General features: G+C 41.2%; 1 protein-coding gene across 7 annotated transcripts in view; it reads left to right on the plus strand.

Moving 5' to 3' along the window:
• Positions 1-13,930, plus strand: part of Cgas (cyclic GMP-AMP synthase) — an 88,711-nt gene that overhangs the window by 13,580 nt on the left and 61,201 nt on the right. For 6 of the 7 annotated variants that reach the window (XR_015449834.1, XR_015449833.1, XR_015449836.1 and 3 more), the window contains 2 exon segments: positions 10,905-11,124; positions 13,346-13,582. Coding sequence is in view for 3 of the 7 variants with exons in the window: in XM_087207568.1 (XP_087063694.1) it covers positions 10,905-11,124; positions 13,346-13,582 (457 nt within the window). In the remaining 4 variants the exon portion in view is untranslated. 7 annotated transcript variants of the gene reach the window in all.

A 13,930-nucleotide genomic window follows, 5' to 3' on the forward strand; every position in this document is an offset into this window, starting at 1 on the left:
GGGTGAAGGGCACACAGGTAATGGGGAAAAAATAAGAACCAAGATACATCATGTACAGGTACAAGCACCCAATGATAAATATAAATGTATTGTATACCTAAAATGTACCAATAAAAGAATTTAAGCAAAAATAAAAAATCCCCAGCCCAACATTAGGTTTTTTTTTTTTTTTTAATTTGAGCTCATTCTGTTTTCTTGATGTGAGAATTTACCACTATAAATTTCCCACTTAGGACTGTTTTCATTGCATCTCATAAGTTCTGGTATGTTGTTTCAGCATTATCATTTAATTGTACATACTATTTAATTTTTTCTTTAATTTCATCTGTAATGCATTGGTTGTTCAGGAGGGTCTTATTTTATTTCCATGTGTTTACAGAGTTTTATGATTTCTTTTTCTGTTGATTTCCAGTTTCATTGCAGTATGATCAGATAATATGCATGGGATAATGTCAATTTCTTTGCATTTACTTAAGCATGTTCTATAGGCTAGCATGTGGTCTATTTTGGAAAACATTCCATGTGCACCTGAGAAGAATGTGTATTCTGATCTTGTAGGGTGGAACACTGTTTAGACATCCACTAAGTCCATTTGTTCATAGGTTTGGTTCAGTTCTGATATTTCTTTGTTGATTTTTTTTTTTTGGTACTGGGAATCAGACTCGTGTCCTTGCGCTTACACAGCAGGTGGCGAAACCACTGAGCTAAATCCCCAATCCACTTTGTTGATTTTTTTGTCTAATTGATCTGCCTATTTGTGACATTGGGGTATTGAGGTGCCCCATTACAGTTATATTAGTGGTTATTTGATTTTTCATGTCCATTAATATTTGTTTTATATAGTTGGGTTCACTGGTATTTGATGCATACATATTTATGATTGTTATCTCTTATTCTTGGATTGTTCCCTTTACAAGGATGTAGTGACCTTCTTTGTCTCTCTTAATCGTTCTTGGCTTGAAATCCAATTTGTCTGCAAATAGAACAGCTATCCTTGCTTTTTTCCAGGCTCCTGTCATATGGAGTATTATTTTCCATCCTTTAACTTTAGTCTATGAATTTCTTTTTGAATTGAATGTGTTTCTTGTATGCACCAAATTGTTGAATCTTGTTTCTTCATCTATTCTGCCAGTCTATTTTGTTTTTTTTGGTTTTTTGTTGTTGTTTTTTTGTTACCGGGGATCGAACTTGGGTCCTTGCGCTTGCAGGGCGAGCGACGGAACCATTGAGCTAAATCCTTGGCCCTGCCAGTCTATTTTGATTGGTGAGTTGAGACCATTTATTTACATTGATGGTTATAATTGAAATGTATTGGCTTATCCTAGACACATTATTTTCCTGTTGTTGGTTCCCATTCTTTCTCCTCTGTTTAATTGCTTGCCCTGCCTGGTGGCCTTTTTCTATTGCTGTTCTTGGAGTTGCGATCTTTGTTATCTCTTTCTAAAATATCTTCAGGGCGTTTTGTAGAGGTGGTTTAGTGATCATGAATTTCTTCAGTGTTATTTGTCATGGAAGTATCTTATTTCTCCATTGAATTTGAAAAACAGTTTTGCAGGGTATATCAATCTGTGTTGGAGGCTGTTATCTTTCAGAACCTGACATACTTTACTCCAAGCTCTCCTTGATTTAAGGGTTGTGTTGAGAAGTCTGCTTTGATTCTGTGGGCTTTCCTTTTGTAGGTGATTTCTTTCTTTTCTCTAACAGCTTTTAGTATTCTGTTCTTGTGCTGAATTTCTGGGATCTTGATAATTGTATGCCTTGGTATAGATTTATTTTGGTCATGGCTAATTGTAATTCTGTATGCCTCACGTATTTGTGTGTGAAATTCTTTTTCCATGTTTGGGAAGTTTTCTGCCATTACTTTTTTGAAAAGGCTTTTTATGGCATTGGGACTATCTCTGACTTTCTCATTGACTCCAAACAATCTTAATATTGTTTTTCTTTGCATCATCTTACAGCTGTTGGATCACTTTTTCATGGTCCCTTGCCATTTTTTTTTGGTACCATGAATCGAACTCAGGACCTTGCGCTTGCAAGGCAGGAGTCGGCACCACTGAGATAAATCCCCAGCCCTCCCTTGCCATTTTTAAGATATCTTTCTTTCCATAGTCATTAACTGCAGTCTTGTCTTCTAGATCAGAAATTCTGTCTTCTAGATCAGAAATTCTGTCTGTCCAGAAACTCAGTGCTTTCAATTGAATTTTTAATTTCCTGGATGTCTGTTTGAATCTGTTGCATGGTTTCAATTTCTTTCCTATGTTGGGCATTCATGGTTTCCATCATTTTCCTAAGTTCCTCTATTTTGTAATCTGTGTCTCCTCTAGATTCATTGAGCATGTTCTTCACTTTGATTATCATTTCTTTTTTTCTGAGAGATTTTCTATATAACTCATGCATCTGTGTTTTTTTTTTTTTTTGGTACTGGGGATCGAACTCAGGACTTTGCGTTTACCAGGCAGGTGGCAGAACCACTGAGCTAAATCCCCAGCCCATGCATCTATGTTTTTATTTCTGCTTCTATCATTTCAGAAAATTCAGGTGGGTGACCTCTGATTTCCTCTATCTTGTTGTCTCCTGTACTTGTCCTAGGTCAGCTGGAGGTCTGGGATTGCATTTTCCTTCTGTGTTATATCATTTTCCATTTTTTTTGGTTTTGTTTGTTGTGTTGATGCTTATAAATTTCTTATGGCAGATAGGTTTATCATTAGTATCCACGCTTCCCTAGGAAATACCTATTCCTTAGAGATACTGTGGTGCCCTCAGGCAGGACTAGCCCAGGGATGCTCCCACTCCTGTGTGCAGTTGGCTCCACTTGGTCTTTGCACAGCCACCTCTGTTTCACCCCCACTAGCACTTCACTATCCTGTCCTCGCACCTGTTGAAGGGAAGGGTGGTGGTGGTGATGAGTGAGGGTGGAAGTGCTGTCACCACTGCAGACACAACCTAAGGCTGGTCAGTTCCACTTCAGTCTCCTTTCTGGAGGGGTTAAGTGATGACCTGAGGTTGCTCAAATCCCACACATGTGTCTGTGTCTTTCTTTCAAGCCACTAATCACCACTCACTCCTTTCCCCACCTTTGCTGCTCTGTGGTCTCTAACTTGGGAGTGTATGACAGAAAGAAAAACAAAAAAAGGAGCTGCCAGGCCGTCTGTTGGGGAGGGAGCAGATTTCTGGTCACTTAGCTCTGTGTTTACCAGTGAAATCCACTGCCAGACTGTAGTGTCCTTTGTGTGGAGGAAAGCAAAAGAGACAAGAGGCCTTATTTCCCAAATCTATCCTATGTGCCTTGAGTTAGGCACACCTTTTCAGTCCATCAGTTGCTTGGGAATTTCCCAGAGTGGCAATTCTTGCTCAGTGCTGCCTGTGCTGCTGGTAGCCCTGTGGGCTGATGTGCTGTTTTATGAAGTCCCATGCCTATGTTTTATTTGATCTATAAGTCTCTTATTCAGATTGGTTTTGGTGTCAGGATGTATGTTCCTCCCTTTCTTCTAACTACCTGTGTTTTTAGTTGATTTTTCTTTGAGTAGGTCCAATGTGACTCCTCCTTTCAGCCATGTTGAATCTCCGGATGTAAACATTTTTTTTTTCTAGAGACAGGGTCTCGCTTTGTAGTTCAGGCTGGCTTTGAACTCACTATGTAGCCCAGATTGGCCTCAAACTCATGGGAATCCTCCTGCTTCAGCCACCCGAGTGCTGGGACTACCGGTGTGTGCCACTGTGCTCCACTTGAATTTAAACTTCTTGTACCTCAAATATGTAACAATAAAAAAATTTTTTTTCTTTTGAGTCAGCATTTCACCAAGTAGCTAAATTGCCTAGGCTGGGCTTGAACTTGTGCTCCTCTTGCCTTGGCCTCCCCAAATGGTGGCATTACAGGCATGGGCCACCATACTGGGCTTAAATTTCCATAAATATTTAGGCTTTTGTTTTTTTTAGGTATCAGGGATCGAACTCAAGACCTTGCACTTGTCCTGTTCAACTCTTGCACTTATTTTACATATGGATATTACCTGTACAACATAAGAGAGTTCTGTGACAGGTTATTTTGTTTTTATTTTTATTTTTGTTTTTGGTTTTTTGATACACAGTCTTTTTATGTAGTCAGGCTGGTCTTGAACTCACTGTGTAGCCCAGGCTGGCCTTCAACTTGTATTGATTCTCCTGCCTCAGCCTCTTGAGTACTGGAATTATGTGCATGTGACATCATGCCCGCCCTGTGGAAGGTTTGAAACAGTTGGTAGTGTACCCCTCACTTGTCATTTAGGGGGTTACTCAGCTATTTTTTTTATACCAGGACTTGAACCCAGAGCCTAATGCATACTAGGCAAGCACTCTGCCACTGAGCGGCATGACAGGCTACCCAGATATTTTCACATAGAGGTTATGCATGCTTCATTTGAAAATCTTGTTGGTGCTCAAAAGATTTTCAGTTGTAAAAAAAAAAAAAATAAAAGGGCCAGGGATTCAGCTCAGTGATTCCACCGCCTGTCCCAAAAGCGCAAGGACTCGAGTTTGATCCCCGGTACCAAAAAAACTCCACAAAAAACCAAACAAGCAAACAAAAAAGATTTTCAGTTGTTTCAGATTAGTGATGCTCTAAAGGTAAAGGGCACACAAATTTTCTGAAATCCAAAAACTCCTAAATCTGAACTTTTCTGTCTTCTGGGCCTTTCAGATAAAGGATTCCCAACCTCTACCTCCTCTTCCAGCAACAAATTGACCTCATCCTGCCGTTCCCACCCCAGTGCACCTATTTGAGTTTGGTTTCTGTTGGAACTGAAGTGGAACAGTTGGCTTCAAGGGTGAGGGGTGACATCTTCACTCTCAGTCCACAGGGTCCTTGCGGGGGGGGGGCCCTAATGACACCCAGACAGCTATGCTGAGAAAGGGGCTCCCTCGTGCCTGTCAAGCCAACCTACTGGGCAGTGCTTCTGGCTCTGCCTTCTGTGCTCCCCAGGTCCAATGCAAGAGCTCATGGTGTTTCCAGGTTGGCAGAAATAGCTCAGGGACAGCACTGACAGCGAGCCTGTTTGTGACCAGGACCAGGCCGCACTGTGCTAAGCCTCCTTCCTCCTTTGTCTGCTGACCCTAGGGTGTCTGCGTTTAAATTTGTCCAAAAGAGGTACAGAAAGCAAATGGAGGCTGGTGGGCTGTGGGCACAGCTCAGTGGCAGAGGCTTCGCTGGCATGTGGGAGGCGTGGGCTCTATGCCCAGCACTGCAAGAGAGAAAAGAAAAGAATGGAGACTGAATCCTGACAAATGCAAAAAGGCAAGAAAAAGAAATGAAATGCAGAAGGCTGCAGAAAGAACCGTAAAATTGTTATGTGTAGATCACTTGATTAGGTTTATATAAAAGTATTAATTAGCAAGGTTGTTGAATACAAAGTCAATCAAAATCAAACTATTTTAATATGCTAGCAAAAAACTGAAAAATGAAATAAAATACCATTTACGATAGCATTAAAAACAATATTTAGGGATAAATCTTACTAAAGATGTTTGAAACTTCAAAACAGTATTGAATAAATTTGAAGAGGGACTAACTAATGGAAAGCTATATCATGTTCAGTTTTTCTCATATTGAGTCTACATGTTCAGTGCAGTATCAGGCAAAATCCCATCAGTGTTTTAATTGACAAACTGATGAAAAGATTTATGTGGAAATGCAAAGAACTTAGCATAGCCAAAACTGTCCTAAAGGAGAAAGTGTTAGAGGATTTACCCTACCGGACAGCAAGACTTAGTATGAAGCTGTCCTAATGAAGTGGTGCTATTGATGCAATTATAGACAGATGGCTAATTGACTAGAAAGTCCAGAAATAGACCCACACATATACATTAATTCCATGCAGTACATGAAATAAGTATCAAAGTATTCAGGAGGGAACGGAATATTCTTTTCATAAGTGGTACTGAGTCAACTAAATATTCACATGGGAAAATACTGACATTTGCAAATATTACCCCTCCCTTTCTCCCTCCCTCCATCCCTCCCTATTTCCCTTCTTTTGCTAGAGACTGAACCCAGCCCTTCACACTGAGCTACATCCCCAACCCTTTTTTATTTCAAGACAAGGTCTTGGTAAGTACCTAAATTGCCAAGGCTGGGCTCAAACTTGAGATCCTCCTGCCTCAACCTCCCAGAGTGCTGGGATTCCAGGTGTGCACCACCATGCCCAGTTTGTGATGCTGTACAGGATGCTGAAGTTGCTAATCATAAATAATAGATCAATTGGACTTCATTAGAATTAATATTCTATTTATCAAAAGACACCATTGACAGACTTAAGCCACAACTTAGAGAAGATATTTACAACATATATTTGATAAAGGATTCATACAAACCAGTAAGAGAAAAGATGAACAGATCAATTTTAAATTGAGCAAAAGAGTTGGACAGTTTCATATGCAGTTCAAATAGAAATAAATGTGAAAGTCACTCAACAGCATTAATCATGACGAAAAATGCAAATTAAATCCATGATGAAAGTCTACATGTCCATTGGGATGGCTAAAATTAACAACAAAATGACAGTGATGACAAAGCAAAACTGAACAACTCGAAGTGTTGAAAATGTGGGAGTAACTGAAAATTTTTTTTATATTGTTGATGGAAGGGTAAATTAATACTACCTCTTTAGAAAATTATTATTTTGGGCTGGGGATTTAGCTCAGTGGTTCCACCGCTTGCCTTGCAAGCACAAGGACCCGAGTTCGATCGCCGGTACCAAAAAAAAGAAAAAAAAAAGAAAATTATTAATTTTAAAAAAGAAAATTATTAATTTTGGTGGGTGTCGTGGTGCACCTGTAATCTCAGCTACTCTGGAAGCTGAGGCAGGAGGATTGCAAATTTGAGGCCAGCCTGGGGAACTTAGAGGTCCCTTCCGAGAGAGAGAGAGAGAGAGAGAGAGAGAGAGAGAGAGAGAGAGAGAGAATATGAGGGAGAGAGAGGAGGCTTGGTGATATCTTCTGAAGTTCAAGTGCTGCCTGTCTGGTGGTGGAGCAATTGCACTCCTGGATGTTCGTCCAATAAAAATGAGTGTCTTGTTCACCAAAAGGTATGTACAAGAGAGCACAGTACAGCATTACTTATAGTAGTTAAAAAATGGTGGGCTGGATATGTGGCTCAGTGGCACCACACCTGCCTGGAAAGCACAAGGTCCTGAGTTCAATTCCTGGTACTGAAAAAAAAATGGAGTGGTAGAGCTCTTATACATTGTGTGAAAGGGTTGGGTTCTATCCCCAGCACTTAAAAAACAACAGGCAATGAGTCAACCATCAACGGAATAAATTTGGTATTTTCTTTAATTCAGCGGAATATTATATAGCATGAAAAATAAAGTACCAGTAAATACAACAGTATGTTAAATCTCACAAACATAATGCTCAATGAAAAAAGATCTTTTTTTTGTATTAAATTCTTTTACTGGTACATTGTAGGTATACAACACAATTGCATTTCTCATTGGGAATTGTACCTTTACATGATGCATCTTGGTTCTTATTTCTTCCCCATTCCTAGCCCTCCCTTCACCCCCTCCTCCCTTCCCTATTTACAAAGACTTTATTTCCGTTTTTTCCATTTCTCATCATTTTTCCTTTCCCCTGCCCCTCCCACTACCCCTACCCCTTTGGACCTTTTCTTCCTATTTTGCATTATCCATTATTCTTTCTAATCATTGGTACATTTTAGGTATTCAATATAATGACATTCATCATTGGAAATTTGCACCTTCACATAATCTCTCGGTTCTTATTTTTCACCCTTGCCCAGCCCTCCCTTCAACCCCTCCATTCCTCCCTATTTACAAAGATTTTGTTCCTATTTTTCTATTTTCTCATATTAATTCCATTCCCTTCTTTCCTTTCGCCTAGCCCTCCCACTTCCTTCCCCTTTGCCCCTTTTCTTCTTATTTCACATTACCTATTATACATTTTAGTCCTTATTTACACTTTCAGTTTCTCACACCAGAGAAACTATTTGGTATTTATACATGTGTGTCCTATTTATTTCACTTAAGAGTATGGCCTCAGTGTGCATTCACTTAGCTATAAATGTCTCTAATTTCTCATTTTTTATGGCTGAGTAGTACTCCATTTTATAAAAAAACCCACATTTTCTTGATCCAGTCTCCAGTTGATGGGCATTTGGGCTGTTTCCAAGTTTTAGCTATTACAGACTGCGCTGCTATGAACATGCGTGCACATATATCACTGTGGTATGATTCTTTTAATTCTTTGGGGAAGATCCCCAGCAGTGGAATAGCAGGGTCAAATGGGACTTCCAGTCCTAGTTCTTTGAGGTATCTCCATACTGATTTCCACAGTGGTTGCACCAGTCTATACTCCCAACAGCAGTGAAGCAGGGTTCCTCTTTTCCCATAGCCCTGGCAGCATTTGTTATTGGTTGATTTCATGATGGCAGCCTTTCTTTCTGGAGTGAAGTGGAATCTCAGCATTGTTTTCATTTGCATCTCTCGAATGACCAGTGATGTGGAACATTTTTTCATGTATTTATTTGCTATTTCTATTTCGTTGTCTGAGAAATGTCTGTTCATTTCAGATGCCCGTTTTCAGATTGGGTCTTTAAATTTGAGAGGTCTGATCTTTTAAAATTCTTCATAGATTCGAGATAGTAGACCTTTGTCTGAGGAAGAGCAGGTGAAGATTTTTCCCCACATTGTGGGTTGTCTCTTCACACTGCTGATGGTTTCTCTTGCTGTGCAGAGAAGCCTTTTAATAAGAAGAGATCCCACTTGTGGATTGTTTGTGCTAGTTCACAGGCAACTGAGGTTTTGTTCATAAAATCTTTTCCTACACCAATATCCTCAAGAGTTCTACCTAACCTTTGTTCCAACTGGTTCAGCATTTCTATTTTAATATTTAGAAAAGATAGACCTTTTAAAAGTATATATTATCTGATTCCACTTACAGGACTTTCCCAAGGAGGCAGGCTGACTGTGGTGTTTCAGTAACCCTTGATGGAGATTCCCTGACAGGAAGTGGGAACGGGGATGTTTCTGTGCTCACGGGGCTAGAAATAGGCAGGTTATAATGGCACAGCCGTTCAGTCCCTACCGGAACTGAACTATTTTGCCTTCCTTCCCTCCCTTCCTTTCCTCCTTGGTACTGGATGTGAGAAGCCTTGCCCAGTCTTTTCAGTCAAAAATATGAACAAGACAGTGTCTCCACCTTGAACTCTAATTCACTCTAGGCTGCCTCCCCCCACCCTTTTTCTCTTCAAGCACACTAAGCTACGAAAGACGTTTTCTCAGTTTAGATTCTGAGAACACAGCTGACAAAGATAACTTATCACAGCCAGAGAGTTTCTGTCCCCCATACCCCACTCTTCCTTCTTATCCACCCTGCCCAGCAACCCTTCAGGTCCTCCCTTCCCATGGCTTAAACCAGTCGGGGTAGATTGTGAACCTTCAAATGGGGACAAGGTCGGCTGCTTCTCATGTTAAGGATAAAATGAGTCTACTGTGCCTCCCTGCACAGTGTGCTCTGCCCTTCTGCGGAAGTAAAACCTTGCCTTGTGGAGATTTCTTGGTGTCTGAGTGCTTTATTATCTGCCCCAAGAAAGTGAGTCTGGGGGCATATTTCCAACATGGGAATTGAACCCAAGTTCTTCACCATCCCTACCTCATTTTTAATTTTTGAGACGAGATCTCACTAAATTGCTAAATTCCCCAGAGTGGGACTGAACTTGCAATTCTCCTGCCTCATCCTCCCAAAGTGATGGGATCACAGGTGTGGGCCACCATGTCCAGCTTCAACGGTTTTTTTTGAATAAATCCTCTTCGATTCGTTGCCAATCTTTAGTTAAGTAAAGATTTCTAGAGTTCTGGAAAAGTTGAATTTGATGATTTCTGCCCTCCTGCTTACTGTTTTTATGACAGTTTTGGAGGCTCTGACTTCACTTTTCCTACTGATGTTCCTCAGATGTTTGTTTCACCCTCACAGTTTGTCCCAGTCAGCTTGGGGTGCCCGTGACAAAGTATCATGGACCGAGTGTTAAGCAGTCAAGCTGTGTCTGCACAGGTCCAGAGGACAGAAGTCTTGAGATCAGGTGGCCTCTTCCTGGCCGCCTCCCCGCTGAGCCCCCAGGGCAGTCCTCGGAGCATGCCATGCACATCCATGCTCTTCCTCTCCGTAGGGGGAGCCAGTCCTGCTGGATTAGGGCCCTACCACTGTGCCCTTATTTAACCTGTTACTGCCTCAAAGCCCTGTCTCCCAACTGCAGTCACATTGTGGGTTAGAACTTCAGCTTGTGGATTTGGGGAACCCACTGCGCAGTATCTTCGAGTTTGGACTCGCCATATTTCATGTGGTGAATAGGCCACTCTGTTCTGTATCAAACAGTGCAGTCTAGTAGTTGTTAAGGCGTACCCCCGACTAAGCAAAGATTTACACTATTCTAAATATAGAAAAAAATATTTATTATGATTGCTAAATTACTATTTTGAAATGGGAAAGAAGATTCTTGAAAGCTCTTGCTCAACCAGTCAGGCGACAGGAGGGTGGGTGCAGCGTGCATCTTGTGACATAAAAGGTAACATCCTAAAGGTGTTTTATTAAACCTTAAACTCAGAAAAATCCAACTGGTATAGATTTCAAAAGATTACATTGTGTGATCTAAAATTATTTTAATTATAAAAATAATAATTGCTTATGGACAGAAAGAGAGAGAATTGAGAGTAGAATCTACAAACTAAAACTAAGAGTACTTTTCCACCTAACCCCAGCTTCAGTAGTCCCGCTTCTGAACGGTTTAAATATTAGGATTCTTGCTTTTCTTGCTTTTCAAAGTAAGGATTCAAGTGGAAATTTCACAGAAAATTTCAGCTGCTTGGAAAATATTCATAAGCAAACATGTCTGTACTATTTTTACTGTTTCCTAGATTTCTGTGCCTAATGAATTTGATGTCATGTTTAAACTGAAAGTCCCCAGAATTCAGCTAGAGGAATATTCTAACAGCGGTGCCTATTACTTTGTGAAATTCAAAAGAAATCCTCAAGGAAATCCTCTGAGTCAGTTTGTAGAAGGAAAGTTTTTATCAGCTTCTAAGATGCTGTCAGAGTTTAGAAAACTCATTAAGGAAGAAATTAAAAACATCAAAGGTAAGACTTTTGACTTGATCCTTAAAGTTCTGATGCTGCCTACTAACTGGCACTATGCACTCCCTCCTCTCCTGATGGTTCCTGGCCTGTCTGCAGCCGACTGAGTACTACCTCCTGCTAGAAACATCCCTGCCCTTGGCTTTAGTCTGTTGCATTTTCTTGGTATTCTTAACTGCTGACTTTTTCTTGTGTGGATTCCATTGAATATTTCCTGAACTGCTGCCTGTGCTGCTGGGTAAATGTGCTTTGAGGAAATTGGTGGGATCCCTGATTGGAGCTTGCAGTCTAGTGGGGACACAGAGTAAACAGCATAAAACTCCAAGCTGCAGTGGGTGCTCTAAGGGAGTGAACTGGGGGAAGTGATAGCAACTGGGGAGGAGCTTGGCCAGCTCAAGGAACAACAAAGAGAAAGCAGAGAAATGGATGAATATGGGAAGGAGGAAGGTGTAGGGCCAAGGGAGAGTGGAAGACAGTGATTTTTTGTGTGCAAATGATCCTGCAATGAGGGAGAGATGGCTGATGAGGGAGAGGGAATAATCAAAGAGCAAAGTGCTTGAGAAGGAAAGGGGAAAGGGATGTGGAGCCTACATGGAGAGGTGGCCTTTGACAGGTGGAGATTACTTCTTCAGTGGTGACAGAAGGGCAGAAGTTACAATAGGTAAGAAGTACGCAGATATGCAGATTTCTTCAGCATTTTTAAATACAAAGAAAATAGTTTTATTTGTATACCAGAGACTCTTAAGAAATGGAGACATAATAATAGTAAGAGGGTAGACATCGTGACGTGGATGATTAATCACCGTTTCAATCAACCTCCCCTTAATTACACAACACAGTCTCTCTGGTATACTCAGACTGATTCTTTTTTTTTTTTTCTGGTACCGGGGATTGAACTCTGGACCTTGAGCATGTGTCCAGCTGACAGAATTAGGGTTCCCTTCCATCGTTCCTTCTTGTCTTTCTTTGTTTTCTTTTTTTCTGGATAGGAATTGCTGTGCCAGTGCCCTTTTCCAGCATTTTCTCCTCTGTGCTCAGTGTGGATCCTCTTGGAAACATTACCTGAGAGTCTTTCCTGCTCTTACATCCCTGGCTCCCAAAGCTGCCTGTCCAGTGACTGTGCATTTGGGCATGTAGAGCTCATGGGATCTAAAGTAGTTTGGTTCAGTCCAGTCATTCTTCTGCCTTTGCTGTTCTGGAAGATGGAATCAACATCAACCAGTTTGCAGGCCAAAATCTGTCGGGAGCAATGCTACATAATTTTAGGGAAAAATCATTTGATTAGGCCTAGCTCTTCTGCCTACAGGCCAGCTATGGCATTTTGAGACATAATTCCATTTTGGCCTTTGGTCACAACTGAGACCTCAACGATCTGGTGATGCTGTGATGCTCCAGGACCAGATTACACCAGCTGAAGACATCCTGGGAGGAACAAACATCTACTCAGTTCCTCATTGTGCTTGGATTGTTACACCTTGTTTATCCGGATGTACTAAACTCTCTGCAAGTCATTTGTTACATCTGTTTCTCTTGATGTACTGAATAAAAGGTGCGGCAAACTCGGAGCTTTCGGCTTTGCTGCCCAGCCCAGCGCTGATCAGACCCGAAGCTCGGCTTCTCCAAGTCTCATTTTTTTCTACCTTTCCTGTATAATAAGTTAATTCACCTTGTGCTGCTGTGGCTTGCAGGAGACTAGGACTCACTGCAGAGATCCTAGTAACGGCCCCTTTCCCTGTTCCCTACAAAAATCCTCGTGTGCACCTAAGGCTGCCTTCCTCCTCCCCTCACACTCAGTGCCTCTGCCACTCCTCTATTAAGTGGAACGTCTCCATTGAATTGAATAGTTAATCAAGCTACTTCCCAGCCCTGGTTTGACCCCTTCCTGTTCCCTGCATCCCCTGGGTCTCAAAGCTTGCTGTCTCTGTGCTATGCTCCCCTCTGCAGTTGTCTTCCTCCTGCCACCCACTGTTCTGTATGAGATTTAGTCACAGACACTCAAGCCCCAGAGTCTTCAGGGACTAAAGGCATCCTGTCAGTGCCTCCCTATTGTAGGTGTCAGTAAAGGATGATTAGGTGAGTAAGACACTCTACCTAGTGGGAACAGTTTCTGTTGTGGAACTAATACTTTCTACTTAACATTTTGAAGATGTTCAATTATACTTACATAATTTCCAGAAAAAATCAGATCAATAAACCTTTTCTTTCTGTTGATACATTTAAACAGATGTCGTTATGGAGAGGAAAAAATGTGGGAGCCCTGCTGTAACACTTCTCATTGGAGAGTCTAAGGAAATATCTGTGGATATAATCCTTGCTTTGGAACCACAGGGTAGCTGGCCTGCAAGCACCAGGGATGGCCTGCCCGTCAAAAAATGGCTTGGAGGAAAGATCAGGACTGAACTCAGAAAGCACCCATTTTATCTTGTACCCAAGCATGCAAAAGAAGGACAAAGTTTCCAAGGTATTTTATTTTTTTTTGGTACCAGGGATCAAACTCGGGACCTTAACGCTTGTGATGCAGGTGGCAGCACCACTGACCTAAATTCCCAGCCCCTCCAATGTATTTTGAATGTGAAGACACGGAAGAGTTGTTTATGTTATGTGCAAGGGCAGTAGATCAACACCCTGCTAATGCTGTTGGCATTTTGGAACCTACCAGGTTAAATAGGCTGCAAGATGAGAGTTTGGTGAGAGATGGAATTGGAAAGGGCATAGTTATAGTACAAAATACCTGCATTTGAAATTTATCTTTTTTTAATTAAAAAAAATTTTTTTTGGTACTGGGGATCAAACTCTGGTCCTTACGCTT

The sequence above is a fragment of the Heterocephalus glaber genome, unplaced genomic scaffold, assembly GCF_053883595.1.
Source record: "Heterocephalus glaber isolate CG9 unplaced genomic scaffold, H.glaber_assembly_v1.0 deba00000818, whole genome shotgun sequence".
NCBI classification, from domain to species: Eukaryota; Metazoa; Chordata; class Mammalia; order Rodentia; family Bathyergidae; genus Heterocephalus; species Heterocephalus glaber.